The sequence below is a fragment of the Channa argus genome, chromosome 21 (genome assembly GCF_033026475.1).
Source record: "Channa argus isolate prfri chromosome 21, Channa argus male v1.0, whole genome shotgun sequence".
NCBI lineage: Eukaryota > Metazoa > Chordata > Actinopteri > Anabantiformes > Channidae > Channa > Channa argus.
Window position 1 is genome coordinate 10,924,857 of NC_090217.1, and position 21,803 is coordinate 10,946,659.

The 21,803-nt window shown below is 39.4% G+C and overlaps 1 protein-coding gene across 1 annotated transcript in view; it reads left to right on the forward strand.

The window, feature by feature from the left end:
* lrrc17 (leucine rich repeat containing 17) overlaps window positions 1-21,803 on the forward strand; it is a 26,137-nt gene continuing 4,334 nt past the window's right edge. Inside the window, exons 1-4 of the mRNA XM_067490535.1 lie at window positions 1-353; window positions 8,483-8,839; window positions 10,302-10,782; window positions 17,698-17,853. Coding sequence (XP_067346636.1) covers window positions 8,567-8,839; window positions 10,302-10,782; window positions 17,698-17,853 — 910 coding nt within the window. The 5' untranslated portion in view covers window positions 1-353; window positions 8,483-8,566. The remainder of the gene's footprint in view (window positions 354-8,482; window positions 8,840-10,301; window positions 10,783-17,697; window positions 17,854-21,803) is intronic.

Below are 21,803 nucleotides of genomic sequence, written 5' to 3' on the forward strand. Positions count from 1 at the left end.
CACCAGGAAGGAGAAAAGCATAGGGGGAGAGAGAGAGAGAGAGGAGAGAGAGAGGCAGCTTGTATAAGGCAGGAGTCAATCACTCAGTTCAAGCAGCTGGAGAGAGGAAGAAAGAGAGAGAGAGAGAAAGAGAGAGAGAGAGAGAGAGAGAGACAGCGGGAAGGAGAGGGAGAGTGGAGGATCAGCTACTCTTTCATCCCTTACTCCAGGCTCTAAGTTTACAAGGCAGCCAGGCAGATTTTCTTGGCTTGGACACAGTGCTCATGACAGGATTAGGAGCCAGGGACACAGGACCAACTGGAGATCTGCAGGTCCTAGTGGACGACCCCGAGCCAGACTCACTCCCTGTGCAGGTAGGTACTGTAACATTAAATCTGGGAACTTAACAAAGAAGTTATGCAGCTGAAAGCAACAGGGGGCTGTATTCTTCCTGAATAATTAGATTTTGGCATTAGAGTTTTGTCCTTAGTGATAAAATTTGTTTTCCTACAAATAAACCACAACATGTTGCTGTACTTTTGATGTGAATGGGTTATTAGATTGCAAAAATAAAAACCCACGAAAACATTATTTCTGCCTCTTTTTGAATATTTTTTTCAGCAACATACTGTATAACTTCTCCTTTTGTTCTTTCTTTGTTTAGCAGATATCAGAATCATGCACTGGCCGCACACACAAGAATAATTGCAGTGAGGTCATGTTGAGAGCTATGTAATTGCTTAATCATAAGTGTTTGAAAGATAAGTTGCAGCAGCACATTAGATCATATCAATTCAGTGTCAGGTTTGGACTAAATCATTTGCAGCTTAGATGTCTATTGCACAAACAAGATGAAATAGCAAATGGGAAAGTATGACTGGACAGAGCTGAGCCACTTACAAGACACAAAGCCTGTCTGCAGAACATGCAAAATCTTGTTACACTGTGCTTCAGAAATATAATCAATAAATTATTGTATTCATGTCATTATTGCAGCACTATATTCTAGCACTTAAGGAATTGCTGAAGTAAGCTTTTTTCTGCATGATCTCCAATAAGGATTTGTTCAACTTGTGCTAAGTTTGTTGTGGTGCAATGACCCTTGGAGTTCATCTTTGTTTCTTCAAATGCAGCAAAGAAAGCATTCATCTGCTAAATGTGAGTGCTGCTCCGATCTGTTTATTATGTAACCTATGGTCCTGTTTACCATAACTTCAAACACTGCGACACATCCTGTGTAGTTCAGTAGGTAAGAGAAGCACTTCTACAAGAGCGAGGGGTTAATTTACCCACTTGGACCCCATTTGTACTGTAGGGAAGTCTGGAGAGGCATTCCCACCAAATGACTCATGTGCACTGAATACGCAGCCAACTCTAAAAATGAAATAGCATTAGGAGAATTTGGTGTTGGCTGTTAGATGGATCAGATAGCTTTTCTGCAGATTTGCAAATGTTGAGGGTAAGATTACAAAATGCTCCAAGAATGCAGAGCTTCAACACTTGTTAAGGGATCTACGGTATATGGATATGTGGTGTTACAGTGTTACACAGTGAGTTACGGGCCCCTGTGTAAGTTTCAGTAAAATTCCAGCAGCATGCAGCCCTGAGTGGAGCAATGTGTGGTTTCACTCTGGAATTTTGCACTGAAAAAAAGAGGGAAGAGAAAAAGCTTAACTTGCAAGTTTAGCCTGATTACAAAGTGCGAGAGTCCCTTTTACTGCAATTTCTGCTGTTTCAGCTAACCATATTTAAGTTTAAATAGAAGGTTTGTAGTAAGAGGAGCTTGAGTGTGAGAACTCTGTGTTTAAGGTGTAGATCTGTCTGATGCCAGTCCAAGCCAATCAGCATGCTGGTTTCTTAACCCTCAGATTTAAACAAAGCAGTGAGCAAAACAGAATTTCTAATAGTGAAGAACAGACAGCAGAAGGAGAAAAAGGATATTACACAACAGGAAAATAAATCGCTTCCCCATCTCTTCATTTTTTATTTTTTTTTTTGCACTGGGATATATAAACCTGACACATTTAAGCTCCATAGTAATCCGGTGTTTAATGTTTTATGATGGAGCTGAGTCCTCGTAGTGTTTTCAGATCACAATTGGATGCAGCCAAGAATCAGGGAGAGACCACACTGATGCCTGCACAACATCAATTGAAAGCTGGCACACACAAAAACACACACACACAAAAAAGAGTTGCGAAGACCCACAGACAGTGACGTATTTTGGGTTGCTATTCTTGTGGGTAGCTCAGAACAAATAGTAAAACATTAGTTAGTCTGTGAAGGAAGACTCGCAGAGTAAAACACACGTAATTGTTTGTTTGCTTGTTTACTTCAGAACAAATACACTTTCTGCTGTTTATGTTTATGGGTTCTTCACCTCTGACCCTCCCTAAAAAAGTGTAATTTCAGTCTGTGCATGTTTTTTCTTTTCTGTCTCTCTTGCCTCTTCTACTCTGCAGAAATAAATGTGTCTGGTTTCAATTAGGTTCTCAGGGATGTGTGAGGGTCCTTTCTCTCATTTGCTCTCTGTACTGTACATACACAATATATGTGTGTGTCTGTCACTGCCTCATCCCTTGTTGTAGGACCTAGGGATTGTGGGTAGACTCCTAGTCTGTGCTGTCATTCTTTCTTTGTATTCCTCTCTGTCTTTTTGTTACACGGTTACTTAAACAGGAAACAATCCAAAGGAAACAAAGTAAGTTCAGCTTACTTAGAAGCTAACTGGCAGAGGACATTCTGAAAACTCACCTATTGAGTTACTCCTTGTTCCTACTCTCCACCTCTCTTTACAACCATAACCGCCAATTCACTGACTCACTGTGCTTGTAAATGGGATGGAAGCCGGATCTTTCTTTCCAGCTATAGGAAAGCTACTTCCTTCCGAACTCCAGACCCTTTTAAAACCCCAGTGGCTTGTCCAACTGGAGCATGAAGAGCCTGTATGGGCAGCTAGTGCAGGAGTTGAATAAGATTTTTCTAACTTTTGTCTTTCTTACTCCTCAGCCCGCAAGTCACATTTTGTAAGCCAGACACATTTTTTTTTTGCCTGATTATGTAATGTCCCTGTAGTGAAGAGACGAAATAGGGAATGTCATCAGTGGTTTAAGATTTATTTCTTGCCACCAGATTGAGCCTCAGACCAGTCAGAGCCAAAACCTTCAAACGTGTTTGATTGTTATGACTGGAATCTGGACTACACTGAATATGATCCTACAGTATATCTGGACTTACACAGACTTTCTCGTATTACTCCTTTCTCCAAAGTTGGTCAGGATTTAAAAGTGATTCTTAGGTGTTTTTTGACCAAAAGAAGCCTGTTTGGAAATGGTTTTGAAAAGTGTGAGCTGCCTCCATCTGTATTTCTACTAATCTCTGTCAGTGTTTCCTCTTCTCTCGCCTCATCTTCCTGATGTAGGTGGTATGTGATGGCGTTGGAGGCAAAGCTGTCTGTGTTTCTTCTGGTCTGCTGCTTCTAAATGATCCATTTGAGCCCACAGAAAGCTCAGAAAACACACACAGAGATGGGATGGGTCAGCGTGGGTTTTATGTCTATCTGCACCAATATTCCTTTCATAATATACTGTTTTATATTTAGTTATAAGAAGATTAATATAGAAGCTGTCCCCTGCCACTTATCAGAAGAACAACAAACGGCTGTATCAGCTTTTAGTTTGACACATTAAAGCTGGTACAACAAGGAGGAGATGGGGTATGATGGTGAGTTTTAAGTCTACACTCCCTGCACACTTTTCCCCAAACCAAAGTCCACATAGAGAAACAGCACAGACTTAAGCATTTATTCCGTGGTTTGTTTTGATTGAGAGCACACTCTTGAAGAGTACTTGCTTTCTTTTATTCGTCTAAAAGACTGACTCAGTAAATTGTTTGGGTTTGAAAATCCTTTAAAAAGATTTAATGCAAATGAACAAATAACATTTTTTTTTCCATTCGCTCAGCAGTTTCACACACACAGTGATAGAGTACGAGTCTGATCATTGCACACTGGTAACTGGAGCTCTAACTTATGACATAATCACAACTGTTACAAGTATATTTCTCTCAGGGGGTTACTGGCAGTGCAATCTGATTGTGGTCTTGCTGTAAAATCTACCTATTAAGGTTGAAATGCAAAAATCTTAAAAACAGAACCAGGGAAAAAATTAAATGTTTTATAATTAACACCCAGTATAAATCTCAAACAACATTATTGTTTATAGACTGACCCTGAGGCATTTAAACAGCAACCTTGTTAGCAAGGAAGACTTGCTAAACTGTGAACAAAGTGATAAAAGTGCCAACACTGCAAGTGCTGAAGGATGGAGTATGACTGACAGTACAATGAACAGTTGGAGGAGCAACCAGCTGAATTATAATTTTCATATAATGACGCTAGACAAGAAAAATGTTAGTAACAAATGTTTTGTAGTATTTGACTATGTGATGTTTGACTGTCAATTAAAAGAAGTGGAATTAAATGTGAATGCATTTCCTGAAAATTATCACGACACGTGTTCATCATCTTAAGTGTAACAACACATGATGTGGGCAAATCACCCACCACTTTCTCTTCACAAAGGCCCCAGATTCTCCCCACAAGATTATTTTTCCATGGTCCAAAATGAGTTACACGCCACTACCACAGTTCATTCCCAGACCAAGCTTTTTTCTGGTTCACGACAGATCACAGCAGTAGCAATAACAGTCTGTGCTTTCTGCTGGGTGTTTACAGACAGGGATGCTTTGGACTGGCGTAGCTTGACCAGAGGGCACTAGAGTTGTAAATAATACCAGTCTGAAAGATCTAATTTGGGCTGGTATGGGTATGAAGTAAACCACAGGCATTGGTTAGGGTTGAGGAGGTTCTTTGTGGTCCCTGTGGGACTGTGTCTTGGTCATTGCAGGCTGACCCTGCCTATAGTTGTCTAAGAAGGTCTGGACTAAACTTTTCCTGCTGAACAGCTGTGATGTAAAAAGATTTTAGCAGTACCACAGCTTGTCTAAATGGTTTAGAAACTGTTCAATTAAAGTAAATAGTTTTATCAGCTTTTATTCAAATTTCCAAAAAGATGGTGATGTCAAAATGATCATGTTATTGTTGCGACCTTCATGGCGCTATTTAATTGGATTCATGGGATTATTAAATTTTGATGGAACAAATGTTGATCATCAGTCTTCAGTAACTAGTACACAGATACTGAAGAAGCTTGGAGCAACATTCAGTAACCCTCCAGTAGAGTTTTGGTAAATTAGAGAGACTTTGCCAGGTCGGCAGTGGCCAAGTGGTGGGCACTGTGTTTTCCATTTAAACTGTCACAATCCTGATTTCTTATGTGGATTTGGAGGTTGTTGCTACACTGCAATGGAGAAAGTATTTGCTCTGAGCTGCACCTATACTTCTAGCACTATGCTTTACCCAGTAAGCCACACAGGAAGGGTACAGTAGGATCACAGTAGTTTATATCGATCACCTGTACCAGACCTGATGACTAAACCCAAGAGGCTCTGTCTGGGTTCTCCAAGTTTTCCACCTCATTCTCGTCTAGTCTGGAGTTTGGACTGGCGCAGGACTCGCCATGTGTTGAAACACGTCTATCACCAGTTGCATAATCATGCAGCAGAGACTCAAGAACATGTGTTTGCAGTTGCTGCAGAGCATCAAAGCACACGCACAGGCCAACACAAATCTATAAGGTCCCGCTAACAAATAAATATAGGGAAAAAAGACTCACACAAGTCACATAATAAGCGACAGCTGGTGGCTGAAAAGACAGATTCTAGCTCACTACTGTGGATCTAAATTACTGCATACGACAGCAGAGGAGTGGGGAAGATCGAACTTTCAAGTTTGCTTCATTTGAGATGATGGATAATTGAACAGTTGAAGAGTGCCAGTGGACTGGAAAGTGAATCCCAAGATACATTCTCAGCTGTTTCTATCCCTATCACTCTTAAATGCCCCGTTACTCACAATGGAACACCATCTGCATTGACAGCCTTGTTCCACTGTATGAGAGACTGGAAGACTGTGAGGGGGCTGTGGTTTGGTACAGCTGGACTGAGTCAGCATGCACATGTGTGTGTGTGTGGGGGTGTGTGTGGGTGGGTGTGTGTGTGCGCACACATAGTGTTTCTTTGCAGATCTGTGAGCCTGGCTCTTTTTGCCTCTGATCAGACAAAAGGGCCATGACTCTACTATTTCAGCAAAAAAGAGCATGCACACCCACACATACATACACACATATACACATATACATATATACATATATGTATCTGGGCTGTATGTGTACATATATGCTCTTCCTGCTGCAACCCTCCCATTTGTTTTTTCAAATTCAGGCTCGGGACTGGCGCCAACATCACTCTTGGTGGCTGGGTGGGGCGTCACCTGGTGGGGTGGGATTCTAACCCGTTGCCTTCTGCATCCCAACCCAATGCTCTACCACCGAGCCTCCAAGTCCCCTTCCATCACAGCAATACTACAACAATATGCTTATATGCTATCTGGAGAAGAGATGGATGCTTTCATTAGCATAACTTTGATTAACAGGGATCATTTAACTTAGCTTAATTAAACATCTAGAAACAGTAGGAAACAGTTCAGGTTAATTTGTCATTTATCCATTACTTTACCGCTTATCCTTTTTAAGGGTCAGGGGGTTGCTAAAGTCATCGAAGCTCACCCAATGTGAGCTGGGGTTTTACCAGGTCATACAGACAGACAAAAAACCATTCTAGTCAAATTCTCTATTTAAAACCTGCATAGACAAATGGGTACATGTACATTGAAATTCTTGTATGATTCTCTCAGTCGCTTGTCTTACAGGCACAGATCATGACACAACTGTCATTTCAAACAGAAGTTAAAATAAAAGGCTTTGTTTTTTTTACTAAAAACACTATGGGGCGACTGTGGCACAGGAAGGTGGAGCGGTTGTCCACCAATCTCGCAGGTATTGGTTCAATCCCTGGCTCCTCAGGTCACATGTCATACTGTCCTTGAGCAAGACACTGAACCACAACAAAATGCCAGCAGCTCCCCCATTGGAAATGGTGCCATTCAAACCCTGGGGCAATTACTGTAAGTCACTATTTATCCTAAGGACATGTCATTAGTTTGTGGGAGGAAACCAGAGTAGCAAAGAAAATCTAGGCAAGTGTTGGGGGAACATGCAAACTCCCTACAGAAAGGACCCACCCAGCTGATGGCTTCAAACCCAGGGCCTTTTTGCTGTGAGACAAGAATGTCTCCACTTTTCCATCGTGTCTCTCTATTTCAAAAAGGATGGACGGAAACACATGGTTCAGCTTACTATAGCGTGCACGCAAGTCCATAAACACACACATGTAAACATCCTGCACAAGGATGAATGTTTAAGAATCAGTAATCCATCCATCCATTACCTACTGTAAACCACTTATCCTGGGGTTGGGGAGGAGCTGCAGACAGTCAGGTTGCCAGTCTCCATCACAAGTATATACTGCAGAGACATATTTGGACAAGACAACCATTCACACTCGAATTCACACCTATTTAGAACCAAATTGCAAGCGAGTGAACATCGGAATGAAAACCTGGGTTGAATGAGTGTAAGTGAAATAGAAAGGAATGTGCAAAATGTAAGTGAGTGAGGAAGTTGTAAAACTATTTTAATTAAGTTTAAGTTTGAAGGGATGTCAGGAAGCAACGAAGAGAGAAACATCAGGGACATTTTGACTGACTGTCGACAAAATCCATACACAGTATGTTATCACAGAAAGAAAACAGCACTTTACAATATTAAATTTTTTTACTTTTGATATTTTAATAAACATTTTTCTCTCTTTGCCTAAAATTCTCATCTCCTGTTTTCTCTCTCTTCCTCCTCACTTTCCTGTCACTCTACCTCTCCACTAAATATTCCAGTATGATTGGTGTCATTTAGTTGTCATCACGTCTTGACATGTAGTTATGTATAAACGCTTAACATTTTGTTCCCACTACTCTTTTCTATTGCACAATTTATGCATCAGTTGCTGAGAACAGTTAAAAATTCTGTACATAGATGCAATGGAAGACTGCAAAACCATTGCATGACAATTCCCCTGCCACTTCTTGGTTGCTCGTCCCCTGCTTGTGAATTAATAGACATTCTTCTCGGAGAACATACAGTATATATACAACAGTGCATCCTTTTTGCTTGCATCTATAAACTTGGAAGCCAGTGACATACAAAACACTCTGCAGCATCAGTACCTTGTAAAGACAAAACTTTCTGCATCATTTACTTTTGTTTTAGTGACTTTTGCTTAAGGCAGTGATGTCAGTCATATGGGGAATATTTTACACATATTTTCCTGCTACATTTCGTTAAAGCATAAAACAACTCACCTCTTAAGACAGTTGCTTTTTGTTGTCAGCTAAATAGCTACACTGCAAATGTGTAAGTGTGAGTCATTTATTGTGAACTAAAATGTATCTCCCCTCTCTCTCCTCCTGTTTTTCTCCTCATATACACAGCTGTGACCGGCCTCCTGTGTCCCGTCACATCAATCAGCCGACAACAGTCTTCTAAGATTGACCTGATTCCTCTTCTCTCCCACCATGCGTCTCTTCGTCACCCTACTCCTTTTCTTGCTCGTCCGTTCAGCTGAGCCCCGGAGAGGCCATCGTTCAGGGGCTGTGGACAGGGGCGCCACAGGTCGTGTGAGGGGCAGAGGCAGGTCCGGGGTCATGAGGCGTCAAACTCAGCAGTGTAAGGAATACATGGAGGCAGGAGAGAAGTACCTGGACTGTCAGGACAAGCAGCTGACCTCTGTGATGCAGGACTGGCCCACTGATATCCACCACCTGCTGCTAGCAAGAAATAAGATTCAGGTAGGTAAGCAAAGTGCAGCAATGAGGCAAGACATAAACCCCCTGCTACAGAGTTTTGTGAAACTAATTCATTCCTCAGTCCTACTGTGAACCCGTCCCAGGCCAGCTTTTTGATAAAAATGAGCATCTGTGAACCATTTATTTGGGCCTGAGATCAAAGACAGGCTTTCTTCTCTGTGTGTGTAGTGTGTGTAGAATGAGCACACAGGATGTGTGTCACAGGTGTTGGGATGAAAAAAAACAAGCAAAATGCAATGTTTTGCAAGGCAATAAATGAAGATGAATGAGGGATAAACAGTGATTAAATCACTGAAAAATCGTCATCGTTAAGCTTTACTTTTTGACCAAGATTAGTGAGGGATAGAATTATGTTCTGTCGGAAACTTTCAAAAATGCTCATTAAAGCTTCATTTTGAGCATTAGATCCATAAACTGCCTTTTGTCATCAAAGCTGTAATAAATCTAGTTTTAGTTTCATGATGGGTGAAGCATGAATGGGCATAGAAATATATGATCCCAATCTGCATTTCCTCCAAGTCCCAAGTGTTTTAGTGAATTTCAGCTCAGCGTTTTCATTTTACGAGCCGATGTTTGGTTCAGCTTTACCACCAACACCTGCCCTGTTTAACAGTGAAGAGACCTCAAACATATTGCATACCTGCCCAGAATAAGTTTGCAGCTCCAAAGTGAAGACATCAGACCAAACGTTTTTTTTTGTCTGCGTGTACATTTAAATCTTGTCAGTTTGACTTTTACTATAATTTGACATAAGGATCTAAGGAGGCTCAGTAGGTCTTTACTTGTGCTAAATGACTAGTGATCATCGTGAACTGATCAGATAAAAGCACTATTCATAAGTTTGCCAAAGATATTTCAATTTCTAAAGTGCAAAACGGAAAAGGAGAAGTGAGGAGGGAAATGATACTGATTTGGATCCTTAAGTCGGGACATCTGTAGATATCTTTTTGACATTTTATCTTCCCTGTATGTGACTGAAAGCTCAGAATTTCCTACTGAATAATGCAAATCTTTAAGAAGGGCTCACTAATATATGCTTTCAAAAAATTCTTGCCTTCATATATGCCTTCAAAAATTGAATGACAAAACCAAATAAATTCACCATGTTTCTCTGTCAGAGGTAAATAATTAATTTAACGGGGACTATTTTAGGCTGGTGATGAATGCACATTTGTTAATCACTATTTACAATATCTGGAATATGTGTGTAGCAACATTTCAAGTGAGATGGTGCACTTTTTGGACAACAATGCTGCACCTTAGCACAGAGGAAAAAGATATATCGGGTTTTGGATATTCTGGTCAATGTAATATTAGTTGAGAAATTCATTCCAGTAAAGTGGTGCAGTGTATTCAAATAATCGGTCGAGGTAGTTGACAATTGACTCTAAAACTAAATGAATAAAAAAAAACCCAAAACAAAAAATTTATGTCTACCTTCTAGGTTTTGAGGGCCAACATGTTCTCCCAGTTCACTCAGCTGAAGAGCTTGGACCTACAGCAGAATGACATCTCCAGGGTGGAGGATGATGCATTTAGAGGCCTTTCCCAGCTCACCACCCTGCTCCTTCAGCACAACGGCCTTCAAACAGCCTCTGAGGAGGTCCTGCTCCCTCTGCCTCGCCTTACCTACCTCCGTCTTTATGACAACCCCTGGAGCTGCCAGTGCCAGCTGGACAGCCTGGTCAGGATGTTGCAGGTGCCAAGCAACCGCAACCTGGGCAACTATGCCAAGTGTGCAGAGCCCCTGGAGCTGAGGGGCCAGAAGCTGAAGAAGCTCAGCGTGGACTCGTTATGTAACAATGACATTAATATAGAGATACCGGGACGACCGAAGCCTCCACCCATCAAATTAAGGCCAGAGGTAACGTCCATATGCCGCACCTACATGTTTCCTAGGCCTCAGCTGGACTGTAGCAACAAAGGTGAGTTTGTTAAACTTTTGTGAAACGTGCATGTGTCATGATCCGGACCTTGTTTCCACTTCCTGCCCAGGACACATCGTGGTCTGCTTTTTCAGATCCACTAGAGGTGGGGTTTCTCAAGGACGTGCCGCAAATTTCTTCAAGTCATTTATCTCTCAACCCGTCTTGTATCATTGTAGCATGTTTTGGTTGTTGAGAAAATACAGACCTATCTCTATTGAATTTTACTGTGTCCTAATTTGCATTATGCATTCAGTAATATTCTGCAGATTTTTGGTCTCGGTGGTTGTAGGAGGCATTCATCACAGTGAAAAAGGAGAATAAGGGAAAGCAAGTGATTTTGCAGTTTTATTTCAGCTTCTCCAGGTTTCACATCTGGTTCTGTGTGTGGGGGGGCAAAATGCCATTTTGATGCATTTCGTAATGATTTAATAGAAGTTTCCATAAAAAGAAAAGTTTTATCGTTACTTTTCCAAAGAAAAAAGAAATTGGCAATTTCTGAATTCTAAGGTGACAAATCACTCTTCGTTACATTTGGAGCTTGGCGACTTTATTCTTTGTCTCGCTCATCATCTTCCCCTCATCATCTTTTCTCGGTCCATTAAAGTCCTTTATCTTTGTCTGCTTCAAAGCACTTTAAAATGACTCCTCTGATGTCCAAATGGCATCCACTGTCAACACAGCGAAATGGAGCATTGTCTGCATCCATAGTTCAGATGCAGTGAGCTCCCAGATGAAATAAGCAATTGAATGCGTTTATAAATGGCGAGCTTATGCCCTTCAGAGAAAGCAGTCTTTCACAGAACATCTGCAAGCCAAACCCACACAATGCAGTCCAGTGTTGTGTAAATGCTTGAGAAAGCTTTTTGCATATTTCCGTTTTTTGAATTGATTCTTTATCTGAACCACTATGAGGTTTCTCTGTTTTTCTCACAGGCTAATTCTACCATCCATCTCTCCACATCATTCCCATTTTTGTTTCATGCCTGAAAATAACACTCCATCCTGCCTCCTTCTAAACCTTCATGCAGCTTGATGTATTACAGCTGTTGTGCATGACATTCAGTACATGATTTCTATGCTTCTCATTTAAAAAGATTTCCATATAGTTGGTCTGTAAGCTGACACCAGCTGATCGATTTATTTACATGGTTTTAAAGTGGATTCCAACTTCCAAGTTTTCATAAGTTTCATTAGTTCTGTTATTTTCTTTTTTCAAATGGAGTAACTTTCCTAATCTATAGTTACAGATGACAGCAGAAATTGGTCATATGCAGTATAATATCCAAACACGGTGAAATTTAAATTAGCTTTCATCACTAAATGTATCTTAGTTTTCAGTCTCTCTTGCAAATAATGTACAATGTTACAATTTACCTGAATCGAGCCAAAAAACAAAATCTCAGCATCCTCTTAAATAATGAATACTTGTTTATATTGGCTTCATAGGGGGGCATGGGTCATAAAATAGTTGTTTTCTCAATATTTGAATACATTATCCATATAAAGTTTAGCAAATTTAACTATGCATTGACATGCATTAATATATTGAATGTCTTGTCTAAGAAAACTAGGGTTTCTTTGACAAGGCTGTAACACACATCAAACCTTTAAACATGTTGAACTGGCTAAAAACCACAAAATGGGGTCCGACTAGCACCAACAGTGAGGAACACACTGTGCACTCTGGCTCGGTGTGTCAAGCCTATAGGAGCAAATGAACGTATAATATAGGCCCTGTCTTGGTTGATGTTTTACATAAAGGTGACTCATGGAGAATTTGATCATGCTAAAAAGCAATGTTTCAAAAGTGTTTATGCCATTAAAACAAAATTTAATATATAACAGTTTTTTTTAACCAGTAGTTTTTTTGTTGAATCGAGGTGACTAAACTGAATTGGAAACAAATGGGGAAGTGGAGCGTGATATTTTGTATTTATTTATTTTTTACACAGGCCTACAAAGCAAGCAGGCAGCGACAAAGACAAAATCCACACCAAAGTGGAAACTTCACTGATCTTTCGGCCTTCTACCCTGTATTTTTCTCGTCCGTCTCTTCCTCCCTGTTTTTCTCCCCTGTTTCCATATCCCCCTTCTCTGTGGCTTGAAGACTATGTCTCTGAGGTCAACCACAGGCTCCACATCATTCTCACTAGAGATCCATCGTGATCTATGGTGGTTAGAGTTAACATGGGAGTTCTCAAGGTTTGGTTTCACAAGGAACACATTAATGTGATTCCATGGTCAACACAAAATATGCCTTCAAATTATATCCAAGTTGCTGTTATACAGTGGACATAATGAATCTTCTTTAAAATTACTGCTTATAGTTATGCAAACTTTTTTTTACCTGGGTTTATAAAATAAACACTGCTCATTGCTAAAATGAGTTGACATTATACTCTTTAGACACTTTGTCTGCGTCCTAAATGATAAATGAGCTTAAAAAAGAACTTTTAGCATATATGAAGTTTTTGAAGTCAGCCACCTCCTTCCAGACATTGTGATACTAGATGTATTAGATTTGTTACAATGAGTACATGAAAAAACAGCTCTTTGTATCCACCTTTTTATGACTTTGACACACACACACACACACAAACTAAATAATATTATCTACAGGGTGGTATTGATTGCACCGGCATAGTTCTGGATGCTGCCTTCAGGTCTGAGCTCGTGAGGGTCAGCAAGTCATGGATCGAAACATAAATCCTCCATATAAGTTTCAGTGAATCAGCAGAAAAGGGAGTCACTCACAGTACAAAAAGGCTGGCTGCGTCCAGGTCACACACACCCACACTGATACCATGTCAGGTTTCCTGAATGTCCAGAATGTCCGGATTGTTAATCAGCAGATTATATAAATTATTAAATATTGTAATTTGATTATGTTGTTTGTGTGAGGCAGAAAGGTGAGATCTGCATCTCACTCAAATGACATTAGCTTAGTAAATAAAAAAGAAAAAAAACAGTATTACACTATCAGGATTAAGCTTCCAGCACCACTGCTGTGTTTTCTTCTCTGGAAACTGATATTTTAACTTCTGGGGTTTTTACTTTGCCAGATAAACATTTCAGGCTGAAGTCAAAAGGTCCCTGAAGCAATGTGGGAGAAAATGAGTGAGTTACTGAGAATTTCTTCTAAATTGACTCATCTTTTTTTGGTAGTCACACTGGGAGTTTCCTCCACAGTTAATTTGGATGGATTTAAATTCATGACAAAGTGGTCATTTAATGATTATTCTAATTTTGTTGTTGGCAGGTTGTCTATGCCATCCTGACATGGACAAAAAAGTTTCTGAGTTTCTGCTTTCATTTATAGAGATTCACAAATAAGTGTGCAATAAAATAACACACAGCCTTGTAAAATAAACAAAGCTTAAGGACTCACTAAAAGAGTGGCTTAGGTGGTGCGGACGCTGAAAATCAAAATCAAAGAGTGCATCTTCAAATGCAATGCCAGACCACAGATTTTTTCTTACTGCTACAAATTTTCAGAAAGAGTGAAGGCTGTGTGCCAGACACGAACATGTTTGGAACTGTGTTGGCAAAAATGACACTGGCTAAGCACTGAAACTGGAAGCAAGAGGAAACAAAACCCATATCAACACCTCCACACCTCATTAACTATTTATTGAAGTATCTTGTTTCTACAATGTTGTGGGGTAATGATTTGTTACGGGGCTTTAAATGTTTTTGCCAAGCTAAGCTAAGTGGATTCTGGTGATATCTTCATGTTACCATAGTAACCCAATGCTCTAAGCATGTTTCCAGATAAGATTCCCAACCATTAGTGCTGGACTGTGCCTTATTTAGCTCTTGTTTGTACAGTAACGTCACATTCTTTCTTTTATTTATCTGTGAGTTATAGCAGAAACAACATAAATATTACCAGTGTGATTTAAATTATTTAAACAGTATTATTAGGGAGGACATGACTACTAATCAGTAGTAGTTATATCCTTCAAACACAGCTGTCAGATTGATTCAAAAAAGGTTCACCCTATGCCTTTATATCATGTGTCTAAATGATGACAGAGAGCTGTTTGCATTATACAGAACTCAAAAATAATTTGCATGAAAAATCCAGAGGCTAGAATCACATTTGAAGAGTAGTGTAAGTTAAATGTCAATGATGTAAAAAACTCCTGATGTGCTCGGTTAATTGCATTGGCAAACAGAATATACTCACCATGGCAAATTATACTACACTAATGTACTAATGCACCATACTACTACCATTAAACCTGTAATCTGGCTTTAAATGTCGCATGCAGTTGTAGCAGCTGCAGTGCAGGTGGGCCCACATAAAACAGGGTTAAACTGAGGAAGGCCCTTATTAAACATGAAATGATTTACAGCTACCTACTGTTGCCTTGCAGCACATACATGTGCATTTATACCTTTTACTAAAATTCTCTCTTCTCCTTATCACTCCCACTATCCCACTGACTAGTCCAAACCATAAAATTCCTTCCAGAGTAATTATGTCAGCACTTTTAAAATATGCACTGCTTTCCTCGCTATAAAACATAAAGTATTACACAGTCAGTTTCAAATAGTCTGAGGTTAATGGTGAAAAGAAATATATCATGCAAATGTAGCTGTATATTTACATTTTTCCAAAATGACAATAATAATACATATTCTGGAATACGTGTTAAAAAAAGAGGGAAAGAAACTTTTTCTTTTTTGGTAACCCATACACTCAATGAGATACACTTACTGGAAACGATTATAGATGAGTTGTGAGCACTCCCTTTAAATCACGAGTATATCCACATTTTATCTCTATATAAATATTGCTGTACATTTACTCCAATGTGTGATCCACATGTCACACTAATGCATGACCTGAACACGTTTAACCAATTTAATAATTTAATAATTTTGTTGAATAAATGTTAAAGTAATTCATAAATGGAGAAACTCTAGTGCCAAACTGAACTTAGACTTTTTAGATTTACAGACAGACTTTTTTGACAGAAACATCCAAGAGGAACAGATGTTCACATGTGTGTCCGTATAACAACTTTAAAAAAACAAAAAACCAAAAACCAAAAAACAGTCAGCATCGGGTTATGAATGGTTTCTACTTTTCCTAAGATTTTCTTTCTGATTTTCTTTTCCCCTTCACTCTGTTTTATGTTTCTTTGTTCAGCAGCCACTCAGTTGAGATATCTAACAGATGCTAAAACAGGAAAGATCCTAACATTGTAACTAAGAGATTCGCTCGATTCCAAATCTCAAACTACAGCAAAATAAAGCCTCCTAATAAGATCTCTGAGATCCTGACAACACATTTAATTTCAGTTAGAAAGGCTAAAACAGCAAAGCAACACGTGACACTGTAAGTTAAGATAATGAGCAAATAATAACTCTATCCATCGTTAACTCAGCGAGTTGTTTAGGAACATACTTCAGAACGTTCTGGTGACAGACTCCACTTATCCAATCTTAACCAACTGTCACTGCTGGATACACAGTGCTGAGGATTATCCCCACTAACTGTAAAACACAGAACATCAAAGATATCCCTTGCACAGCATGGATTTGCTTTTGGCTCCAAAATCTCAAGTCAGATTTCTCCAAAGGGAGCTTGAGAGTTTGAGTCTGCAGCTTAAATGGGCCAGAGTCCCCTTGAAACTTTCTAATCTGAAAATCTACTTGGACGAAGATGCATACACAGCTTTGTTCAGACAGACAGAGTGGGATCCCCTTTAGACTTCTCAGAAGAGAAGTTCTCGTTGAACAGGACTGATGGCTTGTATTGTGGAGCCTCCAATGGCTCTTCCTGCTTTTGTGAATCACTCTGCCTGCACCACATCACTAAAAAATAAGGATTACATTTCCTGAGCACACTGGCTACATCTGTGTGTGTGTTGTAGATGTGCATCCTGTATATGTGTGTGCATGTGTGCAACTATAATTTATTAGGCTCAGTAAAGAGTTATGGCAACCACATCTCTCTGATAAATGGCTACAACATCTGTAATTGTATCTGCATAGATGTTGCAATGTTTGCACTATAAAAGTGTTCATAAGCATTCTTTTGTGCAGTCTGTTTAAAAAAAGTACACACAGAGGACTTGTCCACATGCAGATATATATATTGCACACACATACAAACATACAACATACTAGCTGTTTAAGCAGTAGTAACTAGTAGTTTGCTGAACACACGATGTTTCCTTCCATCTGCAACTATATTGCAAACTGGTCTAAAACATGAAACCTAACATGAATCTGGCTCTATTTATGTCTGCATATCTAGATTCAGGTTCCGCTCAGACAAAATGTATTAACAGTGTTGAGTGTCACGACACTTCAGAGATGGTAAAACATTTAACGAAATGTCCTTGAGTGTGGGATGTTTGATTGAAAGCTCCAGAGGGGCTCTGTTTTTGCAATAGGCACATGTAGGGAATCACTGTTACATACATTAGTGTCTTTAAAGTCTGTGTGTGTGTTATGTGTGTGTGTGCATGCGTGAGTGTGTTTGTGTGTGTGTTTGGGAGTGTGTTTGGGCGTCTGGAAGCATTGGAAGAGTGTGGGAAAACTACGTCCTGGCACAGAAGTGAAATATTGTCATACATGCCGTCACACTTGACTCCATCTTGAAAATGTTAAATGTTGCACCCACACAACATCTTGAAAATGTATAATGATACAGCGGATCTGATTTCTAGTTCTCCTGCTGATTCAGGGACTTTTTACTATTTATTCTGATTTCTTTGCTGTGCGCATCTGCCTAGAGCCTGTAAAAACATCATGCCTGCATACACAAATGAAGAATTTGAGTTTTACAAGTGCTTTTACACTTTTAAGCAACACTCCTCAGCCTTGCTGCCCCTCTCAACCCTTTTCCTTTTGAAGCTAGAGACCTTATGTTTATCTGTCTTTCTCTCTTCACAGGTTTAAACCATGTGCCAGCTGATCTGCCACCTGACATAGTGAAGATCGATCTCTCCAGTAACAGCATCAAACATCTCAGGCCCCAACAGTTCCTGCTGTCCAAAGACCTCAAACTGCTCAACCTTAGCAGCAACAGCCTGCATCATATAGACACAGGTAACGAACAGCCACGACCTCCATAACTGTAGAAACAGAAATTGCGATAATCACCCCTCAAATGTAGTTCTGGTTAAAAGTTTAATAACTTACGGATGAAACAGCCCCAACGTGATAAATCTGAGGGGATGTCAGATGATCAACACAAAAAGAGTAAAAAAACAATAACACACACAAATCTGTTAGTGTTTCCATCTTCCACTACTTGTTGGCAGGATCTACCATTGCTGAAGGGTCACAAATCAACATTTATTAGTTTTAATCAGAGAGGCTGAAAAGTTCTGAAACCACTGGGCTAAACAGGTTATAAAAATGTTTTAAAATATAGTTTCAAAAGGACCTCAGCAGGGAACCACATGATCATTTATTGTTCAAGAAATCACCATATTAAAGCGGAACATTTGTTCTGAATACTACTTCTGCCTCAGCAATACTGTGATACCTGCAGACTCATTACTTTCTTTGGGCTTCTTTGGGCTTTTCATGTCTACCTGCCAAGAAGGAAAATGCTTCCCGTTTTATTTAACCAGTCTACTGTGGTTCATCCCAGGGTATCTAATAGTATTAAGAAGCCAAAAAAAGCTGTGTAAATATGACAGTCACATATGGTTTCAATCATGGTTGCATCTTCTAATCTTTTGGAGTAAAATAAGAGTTTGTTTAGGATTCTCATGACATTGTTTATTTTTTTATGCCAGTTATGTGGAGAAAAGGAAACATGAACACTGTGGCCTTTGCACATTGGGATAATTACTAATACTGTGCACAGTTATTTGCAGTAGTCCTTGATTATTGGTTTTGGTGCCAGACTGTTGTGGTTTTTCCAGACTGGACATTAAAAACCCCTATTTGGAGGTCAATTTAGCTCACTTTCCTATGACTAATGCTGTTATTTGGCATTTTAGAAACTGAGGACTCCACCTATCTTGAACTTCAAGCTCTGCTGAAAATATTTCTTAATACTCTTTCTATACTCTAACAAGTTCCTGTACAGTGCCTTTCAAAAGTATTCATACCCCTTGAACATTTCTACGTTTTGTCACGTTACAACCACAAAGCTAAATGCATTTTATCGGGATTTTATGTGATAGACCAACACAAAGTGGCATGATTGTGAAGTAAAAGGAAATTGTTAGAGAACATTTTCCGCATGTGAGGGACAGCAAACATGTGGAGGGAGGTGCTCTGGTCATATCAGATGAAAATTTCAAAACTTCAGAACTCAAATTTCAAAATTTTCAAACTTCGAAAAAAAAATAAAAAATAAAAGCAAAACACTATGTGTGGTGGAAACCTAACACTGCACATCACCTTGAACACACCGTCCCCATAGTGAAACAGGGTGGTGTAATCATCATGTTGTGGGGATGCTTTTCTTCAGCAGGGGCTGGGAAGGCGGTCAGAGTTGGTGGGAAGATGCATGGAGCCAAATACAGGGCAATTTTAGACAGAGGTTCACCTTCCAGCAGGGCAACAACCAAAAACATAAATTCAGAGCTACAATGGAAAGGTTTAGATCATTTGTCATATTCATGTGTTAGAATGACCCAGTCAAGTCCAGACCTAAATCCATTTGAGAATCTGGGGCAAGACTTGAAAATTGCTGTTCACAGAGGACGTCCATCCAATCGGACTGAGCTTGCGCTATTATGCAAAGAAGAATGGACAAAAGTTTCATTTTCCACATGTGCAAAGCAGGTAGAGACATACCCCCCAAAACTTGCAGCTGTAATTGCAACAAAAGGTGGTTCTAAAAAGTATTGAATCAGGGGGGCTGAATACAAATCCATGCCACATTCTTCATATACTTATTTGTAAAATAAATTTTGGAAAATTTCAAGGGGTATGGATACTTTTGCAAGGCACTGTATGTCTTTTCTTTTACTCTAAGTGAAGCAACAACAAGGCTAAAACCTAATACGGTGACTTATGCAACAGAGATATCTACAGTACCGATGACTAAGGGCTTTGACACTGTCTATTTGTTGTGGAGACTTGCAGCCAAGAACAGCCCAGAGCAGGGCAAGTGTGGGGGTTAATCCCAAATATATTGTTATTTTTCTTTAATTTATTATGTTTTCCTTTTGGAGTGGGACTGGGCTATGTGTCTTTGTATGTTAACAGGATTATAATGCATATTTAAAATATTAAAAAGTTCTGTTGTTTTTGTTGTGATTTACTGATTTGTGCTCCTGGTGGGAGTGCTGATGATTAAAATACTTTTCAGCTCTTCGCATTCATTCCCTGACAGCCGACTGACAGGGGTCTCAAGGGATAGTGAAGTCAGAATGGTTGGAAACAAAGAACAGATGGAAAGAACAATATGGAAAAACTGACATGTTAGACAAACTTGGGAAAAGGATTGTTGTCAAATAGTTTGGTTTTGTGGGAAATATCTGCTTTCTAGTAGAAAGTTAGTTGGGAAGATTGATACTAAATATTAAGGTCTTATCAAGGAGCTTTCTGTTTTTTGTATTCAACAAGTTAGGAGCTGTAGATGTGATGGTACGTGCATTTTAACAATGTAGAGTCTTACATTACTATTTTGGCAATAGACAAGGATAATTTACCAAAGTGGGCTTCAGGACACAGATGCAGCGGCCCAGGAGCTATTATGTGAAATGACTATAAAGAAATGAAAAATGAGAGTGGAGACATTAAGTGACCAAACAGAGAAAATGACAAAAAAAGAGAAAACACCCGCACCAAAACACACAAAGGGCAACATTCACAAAACACACAAAAATTCAGAGACTCAAAAGGGAGAGAACAAAAGTGACCTAAAAAAATTAAAAGATACACAATGTGTCCAAAAAAAAAAAATTAGCAGGGATATATACAGAGTATACAGAGTAAAAAAACACTGCAGGGGGCCTTTTTGTTGTCTGTCTATGGTAGTATATGTACCAAAAACTAAAAGAAATACACTGCAAACTGACACAGACCTTTTGTCGAAGAAAATCCCACAAATGGACTTCATGTGGTCACTGTGGCTTTGAAAAGCCCACGGACAGTAGCAGATTTAGAAAAGTCAGTTTTACGAGGCGAAAGATAAGACGGGGAGACGTCCATGGTGTCACTCATCCTTATACATTTTCCTCCCTCCAACGCAGTTTATCATTTGTATCACCTTTAGGGTTGAATGATGAAATTGCAGTAACAGCAGCATATTTTTTAACAATTGTTAAACATGGACACCAGACGGCTTCCACCCATATTAGTTGTTCTATAATGTCTTTCTCAGTGTCTCTTTGGGTTTGTCTATCTCTATAGAGTCCACACACTCTCTTCCCCCTCTCATTCTCGTTCCCTCCTCTCTTCCGCTGTATAAAGATCAAAGCTGGGCCCAAGGCTAGTGGACAGCGTGAAGCAGTCTCCACTGTCCCATTACTCCTACACAAGCACACACGTACACATGCACGTGCACACGTACAGAAACACAGACTGCTATGGTTTAGAAACTTTCAAGAACATCAACAGTCATGTTGTTTTTTTAACTCAGGTTTAAGTTTGTACTTTACAGTATTTTAAAAGTTGTGATATAGATTTTTTTTTAACCCTTTTTTAATTTTTATCAGATTACATTAGCAAATTTCATCATTTGTTGTAGGGCTACATTTGTTCATAGGCCATTTTTATCAGACAGCAGTAAGTGTTATATATGAATGTTTGAGTTGTGTGTTTTGTTCAAATGTAACTAAGTAAAATGTTTCTTCCAAGTGATTCAAACAGTATCAGTGTTTTATGGAAGGAACATCTTTTTTTAGCTCTGTTCTTGGTCTCCACCAGCTCTTGATAAAACAATATTTAGCTAAACCCTCTGACCAATTAGAGAAATGATTGCTTAAAGCCCAGCAATGTTACAAGTCATTAACTTTGAGTGGTTTTGTGCTGAGCAAATAGTGTACAGTGGATTTATGAGAGCTTTTTAGTAAAAACAGCTGCCAACT